This window comes from Petaurus breviceps, unplaced genomic scaffold (assembly GCF_028583685.1).
Source record: "Petaurus breviceps papuanus isolate PSGF00001 unplaced genomic scaffold, PetGlider_PUasm1.0 90804, whole genome shotgun sequence".
In the NCBI taxonomy this organism is placed as follows: domain Eukaryota; kingdom Metazoa; phylum Chordata; class Mammalia; order Diprotodontia; family Petauridae; genus Petaurus; species Petaurus breviceps.
Window position 1 is genome coordinate 11,584,637 of NW_027187348.1, and position 17,682 is coordinate 11,602,318.

The 17,682-nt window shown below is 37.7% G+C and overlaps 1 protein-coding gene and 1 long non-coding RNA gene across 7 annotated transcripts in view; one reads left to right on the forward strand and one right to left on the reverse strand.

Moving 5' to 3' along the window:
* Positions 1-17,682, forward strand: part of ANKRD44 (ankyrin repeat domain 44) — a 366,132-nt gene that overhangs the window by 259,065 nt on the left and 89,385 nt on the right. For 3 of the 6 annotated variants that reach the window (XM_069070155.1, XM_069070157.1, XM_069070159.1), the window contains exons 13-16: positions 1,708-1,776; positions 3,430-3,570; positions 5,420-5,500; positions 9,199-9,310. In XM_069070155.1, the coding sequence (XP_068926256.1) occupies positions 1,708-1,776; positions 3,430-3,570; positions 5,420-5,500; positions 9,199-9,310 (403 nt within the window). Of the gene's footprint in view, positions 1-1,707; positions 1,777-3,429; positions 3,571-5,416; positions 5,501-9,198; positions 9,311-17,682 lie in introns of all 6 variants that reach the window. The other 3 variants (XM_069070154.1, XM_069070156.1, XM_069070158.1) reach the window with 1 other exon arrangement.
* The window catches only part of LOC138147598 (uncharacterized), a 34,141-nt gene that overhangs the window by 13,260 nt on the left and 3,199 nt on the right, over positions 1-17,682 (reverse strand). The window lies entirely within an intron of this gene.

Below are 17,682 nucleotides of genomic sequence, written 5' to 3' on the forward strand. Positions count from 1 at the left end.
GTAACTTCCCTTACATTTCTAGCCATTCATTTTCCCCCATTTCAGAATACCATTTGAAGGCTTTTTTGATGCACTAAAATGAAATGAATATAAAAATGACATAAGTAAAGCACACAAGATCATGTGCCCATTGTTCCTTTGGTGAAACTATTGAGAACGTTATTTATACGAAGTCTTTCTTTTCCATCTCAGGGGTCTGGAAACAATTTTAGTCAATAAACTAATGATCTATGAGAACACATTCACTAAAATGTCTTTCTTTGACGGCCTCTGTTGAGTAAGACGTTATTTTATCCATTTTGTAGCTAGTGTGTGACTGATGTTGCCCCCAAATACATGCTTATGTGTTTTTTTATTATCTTTTTATCCATTTGCTTCCCACTGTTAATGAGAATTTTGCTCAGTAGCTGCTCATGTTATGCCAACCCAACACCATGAATGGCTTGGAGAGTGCTTGTATTTAATATGTACAAACTGAAAAAGGTTATACTCTAAGAAAGGAGGCTGCAGACAGAAAATGAGACTCATTTTAAGTTGAGTTGAGTTTATCTGGTTAGCATCTGATTAAGAAATCAAACTTAAAAAAATCTTAGTTTAAATAATAGCTAACATTTATATAGTGCTTCATGATTTGCAATACATTTTATGTTATCTCATCTGATCAGCACACAACCCTTTGAGGTAGGTGCTCTTATTATCCCCATTTTACATGAGAAAAATGAGACTGAGATGGATTAAGTGGTTTATCCAGGGTCACTAAGCTGATAATGAAGACAGGATTTGAACTCAGGTCTTCCTGACTCCAAGCTCAGCACTGTTACCTAGTGGTTTGAAAATAATGACTCAGGTTAGTTTATGATAACTAATACAGAGCAGTGGTGAATAGTTTGTCTTCCTGTAAACCTGCTTTTTAAAAACAGAACTGTATACAAAGCGTTTGTGTTCAGTTCTGGGTCTGTGACTGAAACTCCCCTTAGCATTAGCATTAGTTGCCTAGCCTTCTGTAGGAAAATACACTCCAATGAGCTTCTTTCTGTTTGCCTACTAAATGTGATTTATTGCTTCTGTGAATGACAAAGGAGCTTTGGAAGATGACTTTGCTTCATTACATCATTTTCAGCCATGGTTCTTGCACATTTATTTACCTAGATTACAAAGACAGGGAAATGCAGCTGTTTTGTTTTCCATTACGGGCTGTCTGGGCTGAAAATGGTTATCGTGGCAAACTCATTCAGTTGTGATAAAAGTAATACTCATCCACTTTGGCTTATTGTCTAAAGGTGACATGAAATTATTGTAGGTTTAAGTGCCTCAATCTCATTTTTATATTAAATGATCGTCTTATAAATGATATGCTTTTTTAAAAGTGTCTTTGGATAATTAATGAGGCACCAGTAAAAGATCTGGGTATATAATAATAATTAAGGATAAATTAAAATAATATTCATAATGTTCCTTTGCCTCATGGCAAATATTCATCGAAACTACATAATCAAGTGATTGACTCTATTGATTTAGAGAACCTTTTTTCAAGAAGACTGTAGAAATTTTAGCTCTGTCAGAAATGAAGTTATTATAACCTGTTCACTTTTATTAGCAGAACTTATGTCAACAGTTACAGTGGAGCACTTAGCTTTAGCCCTGTAAACACAGAAGGGAGTACAATTCACCTTTATTTTCTTAATGATTTCTTTCCTATCTTTCCAGTAATGTGGAATGTATAAAACTCTTGCAGAGCAGTGGAGCAGATTTCAGTAAGAAGGATAAATGTGGGAGGTAGGTCATCAGGGATCGCTACATCAGGGGTGTGTAAATAAGGAGGGGGCTGGGGAAGAGATGGTGGGATGAACTGGAATTTCCATCTGGAAATCATATCACTGAATTTCAAATGAGAAACAGTGGAACAACTTGGGAAGATTACTATTCCTAAAAGAAAATTCCTGCTTCAAGTGAAATTTTGAAGAGGCAGGTGAAATTAACATTAAAAGTCAAATGTACATTTCTGAGTCCTGTTTAAAAATAATAGTTGTTTGTCTTCAGTTCTCTCCTTCTTCCTCCCACATAAGCATATTTTTAACATTTCTGCTGGAGCTATGCCTATATAGTTTTGGATTTCTGTATACTCCTTGGCTTTTATATACCTTGATATTAAGCTTTCCTGATCAGAGTGTAAAAGGGATCCTAGAAATAAAAAATTTCCATCTGCCACATTTTGCAAAGGAAGAAATTAAGTCTTGCCCAAGGTCACTTAGCCTGTAGGAAAACCAGGAATTAAATGAAGGTCTGCTACTTTCCAGCCCAGTCTAGTCTTCACTTCACTCTGCTGCCTTCTACCTCCTTATCTCCCAAATAGGATTATCTCCTGTCTGACTTTATGGAAGATCTTTTGTGAGTTTTAGAAAATTCAAAATTTTTCATTGGCCTTGAACAGTTCAATGTGTGTCTTTTCCAAAAGATTTTTAACTCTGGCAAAGTTACATTCCCCTTCTCTAGAGAAGGGAGATAAGGGAATTGGTATCTTGGTGTTTAAGATTTTGGGTTATGGGTGTTTTTTTTTAATCATGTTATCAGATCTGTGTTATGTCATTCTGGAAGTCAGGTTATTCTCTCCCCTGGCAAACTAAAGAACAAGAGTGTTGCTCTCATGTTGGTAAACATGGGAAGCACTAGTTCAAATTTCACCATCTTATGAAAAAAATTACAAGCAGACAGGCTCAGAAACTCCAGCTGTAAGGTATTTCTAATAGTATTACTGTGGAATGCCCTCTCATTAGAAAAATTTTATGGGCTGCATAAAATATATCAAGTTTTATAGATTGCCTTTTTAAAATTTTTTGTTGTTCCTTTGCCTTATGGGAACCCTGAAAGTATGCTGGAGACAAGTGCCTTTTTAAGCTGGTTAAAATGCCCTTTGCAGCCCTCAGTTACAAGGCAAAACACAATTCATTCAGTGGAAATACTTGGGGGAAAGTACCCCTTTCCCATAGCTGTAGAAAATTAACAAATATACACAAGTAACAGAAATACAAAGGAGAAAGATAGGATACCCCCTTCCCACCAACCCTATGAAAGCATTGTTGTTGTGTTAACTCATTTTAGTCATATCTGACTCTTTTTGACCCCTTATAGGGTTTTCTTGGCAAAGATACCGGAGTAGTTTGCCATTTCCTTCTCTGGTAGATTAAGGCAAACAGGAGTGAGTGACTTGCCCAGGGTCACATAGTTAGTGTGTGAGGCTGGATTTAAATTCAGGTCTTCCTGACTTCAGGCCCAGTGCTCTATCCACTGAGGCATCTATCTACCTCCTATGAAAGCATGATATTTGTCAATCAGTAGATGCCTCAATCTGGGAATTCTGCTGTCAGTGTGAGCAGGCCTTTGTGTCTTTTTCAGACTTGTGTCTGAAGTAACAAATTATTTATTTTGCAGGACGCCTTTGCACTACGCAGCTGCGAATTGTCATTTCCACTGTATTGAGACATTAGTGAACACCGGGGCGAACATTAATGAGACAGATGACTGGGGACGAACGCCTTTACACTATGCTGCAGCTTCAGACATGGATAGAAAGTAAAAAATAAAAGCTCACATGTGTTCCTTCTTGGGGATGGGGGAAGGGTTTGTCAAGGTTCTTTTCTCTATCCTGCCTTCTTAAAAGAAAACTACTAATGAAGGAAGGAATCTCTCCTCCCCTTTTGAGTAGTTTGAATTGTTTTACCGTTGACCCTGGTTTGCCCTTGATGCCCCTACATTCCTGTCTTTCCATTTCACTATCCTATGTCACCACACAATTTCTTCCCTCTCTCCTCCGTTCCTTGCTTTGAAATGCCAAATGGGACTACCAGGCTTAGGGTTTCCATTCATTAAAATCTGGTGTAATCTGTTTTGGCATACACTTCAGGCTTCATCATTATCCCCTTCTAAAAGCCTCATTTACCATAAAATTTATATTGGTTCTTATACTTGCCACCCATCAGAAATATTCATCTGTCTGCAGTCTTAGCAGCCTTCAGACAGTGCTATCTGTATGTAAGGAATAAGGTGTTATTGATGTTAACCTTGGATGTGAATGCCATTTCAGGAGCTGGATGGAAGGTTAGAGAGGAAATTGATTGCTAGAGATAGATGTGTTGTCAGGGCTAGAAATGGAAATTAAACATAAGGTAACTCAATGTAGTAAACAAATGGTGGCTGATGGGGGGGGTGAATAGTCAGTGCTATAATTTTAAAGGCCCTCAGAACCTGCAGCTTATTTGGGGAAATACTATTTAGTTCCCCTATTTGGAGAACTATTTATTCTATAGCATTCTGGTCTTTCTCCAGTCTCTGTGTGATGGAGATGGGCTCTGGGTTGGTGCTATCACCACCAACCCCTCCTGGGGATTGTGTCCACATAATATTACTGTGTTGGGGCATGGCACCATCTGCTGACATTCAGAATCACAAAGTCATTCAGATGTTGGCTTTTGTTCAGCCCTTTGGGAAACAAGAGTCAGGGCCTTAATATGTACCAGGCACTATGGATTCAAGAGGCTCACATTCTAGCATGGGAGATGGCTTACAAGTTGTACATAATAGATTTGTAGTTTCATGTGCAATCATTTTTTAAAAATTATACTGTGTTATGGAAGTCCTTGTTTTATTCCATAAATTAAAAATAAAATAAAATAAAAAACTATGCCCATATAAGATAAATGTAAATGGGAGATATTATCAGAGGGATGAGTATGGGTAAGGGAAGGAAGTAGGAGGGACCAGGAAGGACTTTTTGCAGAAGGTGGGATTTTAGCAGAGATTTTAAGGAAATCAAGAGACAGAGGTAAGGAGGGAATGAATTCCAGGCATGGATGACAACCAGTGAAAGTGCCCAGAATGAGGAGATGGAACATCCTGTGTGAAAAACAGCAAGGATACAGGGTCCCAACAATTATAAGGCAGCATAGAAACCCTGGGTAATGATAGATTGTTAGTAGCCTTTCAGGTTCTAGCTGAAGAATATTGTTTTGGGCCCTATCTCCTGGGGAATGAGATACTGAATAGGGAAGGGGTCAGAAAGGGGCAGAAAAAAGCCATCATGACAGTCAGAGAAAGTCAAAGATGGAAGCCCTGTTGCCTCAAAGCTTAGACTTTGTTGGGGGAGGGCATAGCCAATGGCTGTCATGCTAAATCACAGACTTTTAAATGCTTTTAAGATTGTACTGTTCCCAGCAAGAATCCTTTGGAGAGGGGGAGCTTGCTGGATCTCTCAACTGAGACAAAGGCCTTTCCATGAATCAGGAAAGCTCAATGATGCTTTCTTTGCTTGCTTCCCTGGGATTGGGGTGGCAAGGGGGAGAGAAGGGCAAACCAAGCCCCAAACCGCTAACTACTTTGCCATTTTGAAAATGAGTTGCATTTTTCTATCCCTTGTGCTAAGAAGAAAGAACATTTTGGGGAACACCCATGAAAACGCAGAAGAACTTGAAAGAGCCAGTGAGCTAAAGGAAAAGGAAGCTGCCTCGTAAGTGTGTTCTCAGTGTCACTGCCTGAGTCTAATTCTGATCTTCCTTCTGTTGGGGTGGGTGGTATATGAGAACTCTGAACTCTGAGCTCTGAGACTAGGTTATCCTAATTTATGCTGGCCCAGATAACTCACTGCCTGCATTCTACATCTGTGGAGGTAATTTGGGGCCCTTACTTTGGCATAAAAAAATTTATTCTCTCAATGTATCTTTAAATAATTCTGTTTTCAGACCTGGACCTCTGCATGTGTATATGTAAGACACCAATGATTTTACTAGGGCAGAGTGGGTATGACTTTTACTCAGTTAGGAGAACCTTCAAAACAACAACAGCTAGCCTTCATATAGCTCTTCATAAAGCACTTTATAAATATTATCTCATTTGATTCTCACAACAATCCCAGAAGAAAAGATGCTATTATTAACCCATTTTACAGATGAGAAAATTGAAGCAAGCAGAGGTTAAGTGATTTGCCCACGGTTACATAGCTAGTAAGTGTTCAAGATGAGATTTGAACTTGGGTCTTCCTGTGAATTCCTCCATTAGATTGTGAGCTTCTTGAAGGCAAGGCTGTCTTTTATCTCTTTTTGTATCTCCACAGTGCCTGACATAGGGGAGATGCTTAATGAATGTTTATTGACCCACTTGAGGGATTCCAAGTTCTGCTCTCCATCCATTAACCCATCTTGCTACCTGAAGGAACCCTTTGTATTATTCCTGACTCTAACTAGTGTCTCAGGAGAAGTATCAAAACCTCTCTAGCTTCAGCCTTCCATACTCATACTGTGAATGACCCTAATCAGCAGTTGTTTCAGTGAGGTTATGTGAGGTTCTTGTCGGGGCTTTGAGCTTTTTTGTCTGATTTGAACACTGGCAGTACAAGCAACTCATACTGAGCAAATACTCAACTAATAACCTATGTATTTATGAAGCTGTTCATAGCTACTGCTGTCTCCCCATCTTCTTGGGAATCTCATCAAACCTCTTTCCACATTTCCCATAGAACGGTCATTGCTGCCATCCCCTCTAGGAACTAGAATTAGAAATTCTATTACTCTCTCCAGAGGGCTGCTGAACTCACCACCACCAAGATCTCCCTCCAGTCATTGGAGAGCCTCTTCAGTCTCCCTTCTACCTCAGTCCTTGTCTTATCCCCATCACATTCGAAGAAATAAGTTGTCATAGACCTCTCATAATGAATATCCTTCCTCTTAGAAACTGTAAAAGCACCCCTCCTTCTATCCCCTTTACTTAGCCCATTCTGTCAGACAAGCCTTTTCTCTTTCTTCCACACTCTCTTTCTCTGTCTCCTCCCCTTGTCCCCCCAAATTTCTTTAGAGTCAGGAGAGTGGAGATGGAGCACTGCTATAGAATGTGAGTAGGTTTTATAATAGTATTGTAGGTCAGTTATATTATATTTAAATTGTCCTTTCTGAGATGTCTCAGCAACATAACCACCCTTTCCCATGTTGTTTCAATGGAAAGTTGCACCACAAGCCCTAGAAGACTTGAAAACATTTTGAAACATAATCCATTGGTAAATTGAAATACAAAGGGTTCTTAGATGTTTTGGGGCACAGATCCCTTTGGCATTCAAGTGAAACCTATGGACTCCTCAGTAGAATGTTACTGTGGTGGGTTTTTTTTTTTAATTCAAAATGGAAGGAAACACTAAATTTCAATTAGTGAAAATAAAGGTGTAATTTTTTTCCCCATGCAAGTTCAGAAACCCCTCTAAAATTTATTCACAGACTACTGGTCCCCAGGTTAACCCTCATCTTTACATAGGAATATTATCAAACTACTGGCTACATTGGACCATAAGGTGGGCCCTTTTTCAACCCTGTTGCTTAGCTCCAAAAGTGTCTTATATTCAAACAGATAGCATTATAATAAGGTTCCAATATATATTTTAATTTGTTAATAGACATATTGCATCCAGGTCCCAATTAGTGTGAATAATGAACTCCCCGAAGTGATGGCATATATTCAAATTCGCATTGTTCACAGTTATAATTATGTAAAATATGGTCATTGGTTCCAGCTCAATGGAAATATGTAGTGAGAATTCCTACTTTAGGGAATTTGTTATAAATTGGGACCTAGCAAGATACGTGTCATGTATTTGATTTTCATAAGTAGTTTTTCTGCCAATTTTCTGTCATTTTTACTATAAATTAGTAAAAGTTTCATTTGTATTTTTTATGGTTTATTATTTCTTACCTTGTACCAAAATTTATGCAGATAATAATATGAGTTTTTAAAGAAGTTATGGATGTTTTATGTTGCCTGATCATGTGAATACTCTATAGGAAGAAATAATACCATGAATTTTTAAAAATTAGCTCTAAAGTAAAAAAAAGAATGATTTGGCTTCATAGAGGCAAAAATAAATCCAATGTAATTTCTTTAACAGTAACAATATAATTGCAGAACTGAACACATTCTGTAAGGGTCATCCAGTCACTCTACATTCAGGCAAGATTATATCATTTCAAACAGATGGGCAGCCATCCTAGTTTAAGCTTTTTAGGGAAGTCAATTCAACCTCCTTTTTCCATAACCTGTTTACACATTTACAACTCTGTCTGGGGGACTTTTAAAAATCTAACCTAATCAGGGCGGCTAGGTGGCGCAGTGAGTAGAGCACCAGCCCCAGAGTCAGGAGGACCTGAGTTCGGATGCGGCCTCAGACACTTAACACACACACACACACACACACACAAAACTAGCCATGTGACCTTGGGCAAGTTACTTAACCCCAATTGCCCTCCAAAAAGCAAAAAAAAAAAAACAAAACTAACCTAATCCCTAATGGTGCCACTTAAGACCATTTCTTCATGTTTTTTGTTTAGTGTGATAATTCTTCATTGTTCTTGAGGAATGTTCATTCTCTTTCTTAAGCTTTCAGTATGTTTTCTGGACTAAAATACCTGTCTTCCTTTTGCCTGCCTTCACAACATCTATTTGCCAACCTTTTAACTGTCACTCACAGTCTACTTGGAAAGCAAGATTAAAAACAAAAACAAAACCATTTGGAGGACTATGGCTGTGGAAATAGCTGGACCACCTCTTTTATTTCTTGTACTTTGGGCATAGGTTTCTCCAAATTACGATCCCATGGTTTTAAGGAGAGAGAACTTATTTACACTGAGATGGAAAGAACTATAATTTCCCCTCATGGCAACTCCTTGTTACCAAAATATACTCTAAAATTTAGAATGACGGGAGCAAGCAGAAGAAATAAGCTTCTGAGAAGCCTAAAAAAACGATGCATGAAAGGTTCTTTATCACTCTGAAGCATAAAATGTCAATAATAAGGATTTGAATTTTAGAGGTATTTAGAAACACACTTGAAATTATCAAGAATATTTTATAAGGGAGTGGAGGTGGGGATGTCATTAATTATAACTTTGATGATTAGGGATTGTAAATGAGTATTCTTTGATAATGTCTTTAAAAACAAAAACAAGTGAGTAAAGTGCCGGCCCCAGAGTCAAGAGGACCCGAGTTTGGTTCCCAACCTCAGACACTTCAAACACACACACACACACACACACACACACACACACACACACACACACACACACACTAGCTGTGTAACCTTGGGCAAGTTACTTAACCCCAATTGCCCTCCAAAAGGCAAAAAACCCAAAAAAACAAAAAACTAAAGGATGCCTCACTGTCTATTTACAGATGCCTGGAATTTCTACTTCAAAATGATGCAAACCCATCAATTCGGGATAAAGAAGGTTACAACACTGTACATTATGCAGCAGCCTATGGCCACCGACAATGTCTGGAATTGGTGAGTACCTTTTTGCCACCTTGAAAATGCTGAAGCACTGATGATTTGCCCAGAAAAAAAAAATGTCTATTTACTCAAGTGATCTCTGGAAAGCTTTACTAAGATATAGACCACCCAAAATGAATGTCCTCAAATTCCTTCCCTCCTGCAAGATTCTTTCTCAGCCTATTCTTTTTCCCTTGTTTCCTTCATTTATTCCTCTCTCACTTCTTCTAACTATTTGCCCAGTCAGTTCTCTTCTCTCTCTCTTGTATCTCTGCCATACATTGACCTATTTTCTTTTCCCTACAAACATCTTCAAGTCTTTACTATCCTGAAACATTCTTTCCCTAGACTCTGATAACCTCTTTGAGCTACTACCCTAGCTCTTGCCTTCTTACTGACAAACTTTTAAAAATTCCTTCATTTATTATTTTACCTTTTTTTTTTGGAGGGGGGAGGGCAGGGCAGTTGGGGTTAAGTGAACTGTCCAAAGTCACATGGCTAGGAAGTGTTAAGTAGCTGAGGTCATATTTGAACTCAGCTCCTCCTGACTTCAGGGTCAGTGCTCTATTCACTGCGTCACCTAGTCGCCACCATTTATTTATAGTAAAGATTCATTTTTTTTAGATTTTGAGTTCCAAATTCTCTCCCTCTCCCAACTATTGAGAAGGCAAGCAATAGGGATATCAATTATACATGTGAAGTCAAGCAAAATATTTCCTTATTAACCTTGTTGTAAAAAAAATAAGCAAAGGAAAAAACAGATTGCTTCAATCTACCTTCAGAGTTTCAGTTCTCTCTCTGGAGGGGGATAGCAGATTCATCATGAATCCTTTGGAATTGACTATAACTTCTTGAGAGATTACTCTGTACTTTTTTTCTTCTACTTCCTCACTCAGCTTTTACTGAAACAACACTCTCAGAAAGACACTTTAACATCCTAACTACAAAATCTGGTGACCTTCTCTCCATCCTCCTCCCTGACCTCTTTGGCTTTTGGCCCTGTTGTCGGATCTTAATTGACCTCCATCTTAGCTACTTGTCTTCTTTCTTAGTTTCAATATCACTGCACTCTCCTGGTTCCCTTCCTTCCTTGCCACCTTCCATATGCAAAGGTACTGTTTATTCTCTCATCTCCTTCCCTGGCTCTTCTTCCTCCTACTCCTCACATGTTGGCATACCTCCATCTCTTCTGCCTCTCTGCTCTTTTATCATGAGTCCTTCCGTTTCTATGGCTTCAACCATCCTTGTTCACCCACCATGCAAATTCCTCTCAAATCAGTATCTCTAGCCCCAACTTCATTTCTCATCTCCAGATTCAAGTTTCCCATTTCCATTGCAGGACATATCCCTTGAGCTATTGTGATAGTCTTTTTCTAAAAATAAAATTTTATTGTTATCTTTTGTTTTCGCATGACCTATATTTCCTACCATATCCTTCACTCCTTGTCATAGTCTTGACACTGCAATCCCTTCGAACCCAGTCCATCCTACTCACTACTGCCAGATTAATTCTTACTAAAGTATATTTAGAATAATGTGAAATCCTCCCTCTTGCACTGAAACTTTTCATAGTTTCTCCATTGTCTACCAAATAAAGTCAAAACTCCTTGGGTTGGCATTCAAGGCCTTCTACCACTTGATCTGAATTTACCTCTCTAGTCTTATCTCGCACTACTTCCTTTTCACACACTCAACTCCAGCCAAACAGTACCTCATCCCAATTCTTGATTAGTCCCTGAGTCTTCCCCTACCTCCATTCCTTTGCTTATGCCTTTTCCTATGACTGACATGCCCTAATACATCTCATAGTTCTTGCCTGTATGATTCTTACCACTTCTTTCACTGCCAGATTAAATGCCATCTCCACTCTGCTTTCAATGAGAATTGTTATCTATCTCTCACAGTATTCTCACATTCTACCTTGTATTATGCTATTTGTATAGATGTGTTAGGCCCTTTTTGATCACAAGCTCTGTGTGCTATTAAGAATAGGGGAACAGCAATTGGCTTGTGGGAACCTCAGAATATCACTGAGGTTCTCTGATCTGAAGTTAGTAAGTTACTGCTTGAGTTCCTGACATTCAGAAGTACTGCATGGATGTTTGTACCTCTCCAGTCTCATTCTTGGTAACAGCTGTATTTAGAAACATTCAGTATCTGAAACCTACTGCCTTCTGCCTACGAGATGCTATCAGTCAGTCAACAAAGATTAATTAGGCCTTTAATATGGGTCAAGGTCATGGCATCATTTCTGACTGGGTAATTTGAGATTCATCTTCTTGCTTTATTCAGGTTTGTTTTCTTTCAGTAATAATTTTGAGAATCATTAAACTTTATATAAAAGAAAATACTTGAATTTAATCAGCTTCAAGATCTTTGGAGGACTTAGTGAAGAATACAGCTACCTTCTTTCTTTATTTTTTTGACATCTAACCTGAAACAACCAAGCAATTCCCAAGCCTTTTTTCTATTATCCTAGCTAATTAATAGCTTTTTTTTCTTGCTACAGCTTGAAGCTTGTCAGCTCTGTAAATGATACTCTATGCCATTCTTACTAAAGCAACTTATAATGAGTACCAAAGGGCTATTGTGGGGAAAATGCCTAATTTAACAAACCTGCCCTCTTAAAGGTCATACTCTTTGGGGTAAGAAACATGATCGCTCATATTCCATTGGTTAAGTTTTTTTTTTGTTCACTCTGACCACTCATGAAGAATCCCTGAGTCTTCTTCACTTTATCTATGGATATCAGTGCCTCTGGGCTCCGAATTTGAAGGCGACACCACTGTCTAATGTCTATTTCCTCATTTAGTCCCACTGTAGCTGTGAAGAAAAGGGGAAGATGTCAGAGCTCTTTTGACAAACCCCACCTGCCCATTGAGATGAGGCTCATGTCTAGGTGAAGACTTATACTAGGAATATCAAATCACACTCCCTCAAGAATCAGAACAGGTGCTGTTACTCCTGCCCCCCCCACAAACTTGCATTATAAAATTGTTTTATTATTTGGTATAATACCATTAGCAGATGTGAGAGTCAGTGTAGGAAACATGCCTGGCAGAATTTGTTAATTTTAAGGAAAGCAGTCCATGCAACTATATTCCATAGTATGTTAAGGGGGGAATGTATTTTCCAAAGTATACTCACAAAGTAATGGCTTTTCTGTTTGAAAAACAGGTTTAACTAAATGCATTATCATTGTCTTTTCAATAGGATAATCACATTGTTAAATACTACAGCTTTAATAAAGTGTGACATTTAAGGATAAGTTTGGCTGTTTTTTTTTTAAGTTGTTAGTCCAGAAAATACCTTTGAATCCCAGAGTCTGGTAATTTTTAAGAATAATTGACCAACAATCGCTCCTTTGATATCTAAGTAGTACATTATTGCTTTCATTAATTGAGGGAGGCATTTATATGACTTTTTTTTATCCAATGAAAAGGCTTTCTGTTAACACCAGAGTTTCACAAGGAGACCTGCCTGATGATGAAATTATCCTTCTGATTAGATCAACACTTGACAACCCTGTCTTGTATGTTAGAAAGAGATGGTTATTTATGGCAATTATAAGGCTCAGAAAAAAATGAGTAGGGATATCTTATGATCTTATTTTACACTGCCAATTAAAAGGGTTGTCTACAGAGGTGCCTGAACTATGGGCATTTTGAAAAAAAAATGGTTTACTTAGCTATTTAGAACAAAGAATGGAGGGGTATGGGGCAAAGTGAGGAGTTTTTGTTTATTTTCTTTAGTTCAAAAGCGAAATTATTGGGGGATGAAATACTCCCTAAACTCCTTTGTGAGCATATTTCCCACTAAACAATGTGACTGACTGTGCAGGGCATAATCATCTCTACCAATACCTAATTCTGGACCCATGTCTATATATTTGTCAGGGAAGCAGTTTGTTGATATGAATATCTGAGAGCTCCTGTCTCCCTAACTTTTCCCTCTCTGCCTTCCTCTTCCTTCCGGGAGTATTCAAATAGAATTGTTGAAATTCGATAGAGTGTAAAGGGTATATTTTTGGGTAAGGTATAAGTATTACCACTTGATTATACAGCTGTCACTAGAGAAAAAGAGAGGAAGGAAATTTCCACTAGCATAACTCTAAGAGTTTTGCCTCTTGGGAGCCATACTAGGATCCTAAAAACTAGGTTGGGACAACTGTGAAATTTGTCTTTTGAATTTCCTTATTTCTTCTGCCATCTATGTACGATTTATGTTTCTCTGTACTATGAAACACAAGAGCAATAATGCATATTATCAAATGTGCCGGATTGATTTTTTTGTATGTTTAACTTAATTATGACACTGAACTCTATACATATAAGCTTGGTCTTCATAGTTTGCTGATTGCAAAATCATGATTGTCTGCTAAGTTTTAGTGTAGAGGAAATATTGTGCTTATATACCCAGTATTTTTGCTACATCAAAAAATGGATATTTTTCACATTCAAGATCAAAAAACCCTTGTGGGTGGAGGGACTTGGCTAATGAGCCCTTCGTACTGTGTGAATAAGATTAAATTTGAGAAGAATGGAGTCCTTGAAGGAGAATAGATCTTATTCTCTCTCATCCCACCATCATCACTTTTCAATGTCTGTTATACTTGTTTGGTAAGCAAAGAGAGAAAGTATAGGAAATCCATAATTGGAATTTGTATGTGATGGGATGTGTGTGTGTGTGTGTGCGTAGAAGTTTACAGAAGAATAACACTTTTTTTTCCTTCATGGCATTAGTTAAATAACAATGAATCTAAAGGTACTTATGCCATGTTATTGAAATGGAGCAAATAGAAGTACCATAACGGTTGTACCAGTAGCAAAGAGAAATCAAGATGTTTAAACATTGTCATCTTTGTAAACAGTTGTATCATTAGCTGCTTTCCTCTATTTCTCTTTCCCTTCCCAACCTGTTCTCATATTCACTCTTTTCTATCAGTTAGACAAAAGAAATATAGAGGTTGTTCCTCTATCCAGTGTGACTTTTTGAGATTCTCTGGATAAAAGCAGTGTTTTCATGTGTGGACCTTCTCTAAGCTCTGGTACATAGCTGCCAAGTGATGTTGTTTCTTAATAACTACATGAAATGTTAAATGCTGTTTGTCTTAGAGTGGAAGTGTAGGCATCCTCACTGGTCGTTCTGAATAAGAGCATATACTTATGTTCATTAGATTTAATTACATAGGCATCTCCTAGCAAACAAATGGAACAAGTAGGATATCTAGACTAGTTAGATGAGGTAATAACCAAGTCAGAGCTCAGGGACAACTGAAGGAGGAGATAGGGAAATGTTGGTAGTATATCACCATGTACAATACCTGCTTATGAGAATCTCTGAAAGAGCTTTTCATCATTGATAATATTATTTTTAGGTCCTTAGCACTGCAGAAATAGGACGAAAAAAGTTCTGAAGAATCCCAATATATTTCCACTCAAGCCAAGAATTGAATTGAAATCAACATGTCTAATCACCATTTTCTGGAAAGAGAAGGAAGTCATTTAGAGGGGCTAATGGAGAAGAACAGTGGGTGCTTTCTCCTTGGAGATCTTTAGGCTGAGGCTAGATGGCCATTTGTGTGGGATATTATCCTCAAATATAAAATGAGGGCCTCTAAACTTGGACTCTAAAGTCCTTTCTAATTCTCTGTCTATAATCCTATAATTGTTGGTCTGGTACAGCATGGACTCAGTGTCTTCTGAAGTTCCTTTTTGCTCTGAGAGTTACTACCATTCTGAAATTCCCAAAGGAATCCCCAGTCTCCAGAAGCCATTATCTTATACCTAGGAATTTTCAGGGTGTGGATAACTCCCAATGAGGAGTGTTTCTCCAAAATGTCCTGTCTTCTTTTCCCTATTATGTTTTTTTCAGTGCATAGGGAACATGAAGGTCTATAGGGACTTTGAGGATGAGTAAGAGAGCTCATGGACCATCATATCTTATTCAATATTATGGAGGAACTGAACTTCGAAGTCACTGTTTATTTGTTTGATAGTTGAATGAACAATAAAGCACTTATTAAGCACTTACAATGCACCAAATACTGCACTAAGGGCTAGGGATGCGGAGACAAGCAAGGGAAACAGTCTCTGCCCTCAGTGAACTTCTACTTGAACAGAGGAAGACAATATGCAAAGAGAATTGGAGATGTGGCAGTGTGGTCTAGAAATGGTCAGGAAGCAGGAGAAGGCGAAAGGTTCACCTCTCAGAGCCCAGAGTCCTGGTGGTTCTGGAGGGAACTGGTGAGGGAACGTGGCTAGAGGGGCACCAGCATGGTATGGAAATGTCCAAGAAGACCTTTGTTGGTGTTTTGTAGCAAAGGGTCCTCAATGTATGACTTTGTCTTAAGAGCTGTTTTTCAGTAAGTTCTCTCTGCGAAGATCTGAGATCAGATAAAACCTAGATCAACCCTATGTACTTACCAATGTGTGAATTTTGTATTTTATAAAGGTAAGAAGGACTGATTCATTAGCTTCTTGGAATATATAGAGGCAAAATCTTAAGAAAAAATAAATCATTATACCTTTATAATAATAAATATGAGCTGTTGAGTAATGGTCACATGTGGCTAATTAAATTTGATTCCATTAAGGACATTGTAAACATTAAACCACCATATAAGTATGAATTATCAAAATTACAAAAACCAAAACCATCAGCCTAGAGGTTGTTGACTTTATTTGCCTCAGAGATAGTGAGCACCGTTTTCTTTAATTCTGAGTACAGGATGATAATGAATCCTACTTCTCTCTTAGGAACATCTAATGGAATGAATTCTTTTGTGATAATTTTTTTTGTATAATGGGTGGCAGTAGTTCAGGCACCCAGGGTTAGGCTTAAGCTTGATCCATCTCTTTTTCTTTTTTTGCCCTTCACTCTCTCTAACACTGTCTCTATAATGTTATTCCCTCCAACTTTCCCCTTTTTTTAAGAATATATAAAAATCTACATTCATAGATCTTACATATTCTGTTGAGACATTTTAGTATATAGTATATATAATTTTATATAAATATGTAGCTATAGTTATATTTCCTACACATTTTGTATATATATATATATGCATTCATATGTATGTTATATATAGTTACATAGTAAAATTGCTTCCTTTACTGTGACTTCTGCCAGATGAGTAGTGGGTCCTGGGATGGCAGGATTAGGGTATAAGAGAAAGTGATAAGAAGTGTTATTAGTGGTACAGAAGATTTTAAGAGTTACCCACCAAAAGTCTACTATGAAAGATCAGGAGACTGGGAGTGGGAGATAGGGAGGATTTGGATATATTTTAAAGAAGACATTCTGAAGGAAGTTACAGGAGATAGCACATGTCTGAAGGTATGTTATATAGAGAGAGATAAACTATTCAGGGAAAAATTCTGTCTTTTTTAAGAGCTGCATTTAGTTACAAGAGATATCTTTTTAATGTAAAATCAATGTCTCTTGGCAAAGTGCACTTAATAAGCTCAAAGTTCTATTACATCACAGAAGACCCGTGGAAACCCATTTGTATAACTAGACCATTGTAGTCAACTCTTGAAGGGAGGAAATATGGATAATCCAAAAGTCATTAATGCATAATTTTGGAATATAAAATATATGTTGGGGATTTCCCCCCATGTAACCAAGTCAGCTTTTACTTTTGCTTAGGCTGATGTTAAGTTCTCTCCACTAACATAGCCACCACCCTAGGGAATTTGCCTTGCCCAAGTACACATTAATAATGGAAGGAGGCAGTCAAGAGACCAGATGACAACTGGAAAGCCCTAGATTAAAATTCTAGATTTTTAATGTCTATGAATAAACCAATGTGTACATAGTCCACATATGAATAAAAGAAAAGTTGGCTATAATTCTGACTGAAGGCTTAATTCTTTGACTCTTATTTTAAATAGCCTAGCTCTTAACAAGAACACTTTAACTCAGTATATGCCTCCATATTTGAACAATTACTGGTTTACACGAATGTGTAGCACACTAGATTTATAAGCAAATTTGAACAACTATTGGTTTACACTAATGTATGGCATACTAGATTTATGAGTGGAATTTTGTAAAGGTGTTTTGTATAAATAAGTGAAATATCTCTTGCATCTTGAAAATCTTCCACAACTTTCAAAGAAGCATTATTCTTTAGAACAAGTTCAATATATAGCAAAACTCCATTAAATATTTCATCGATGAAACTACTCGGGGACTTCAAATTCAGATATTTATAAACTGTAATTCATTTTGAGGGGCTGGCTGGTATAGTTGAAAGAGCCCTGCCCTTGTAATCAGGAGACACCTGGGTTCTAGTCCTGACTAAGACATTTACACAGGGTGCAACTGTAGATGGGCACCTACCTCACTCATCCTCTTAGATCCTCTACAAAACTGTAAGAACA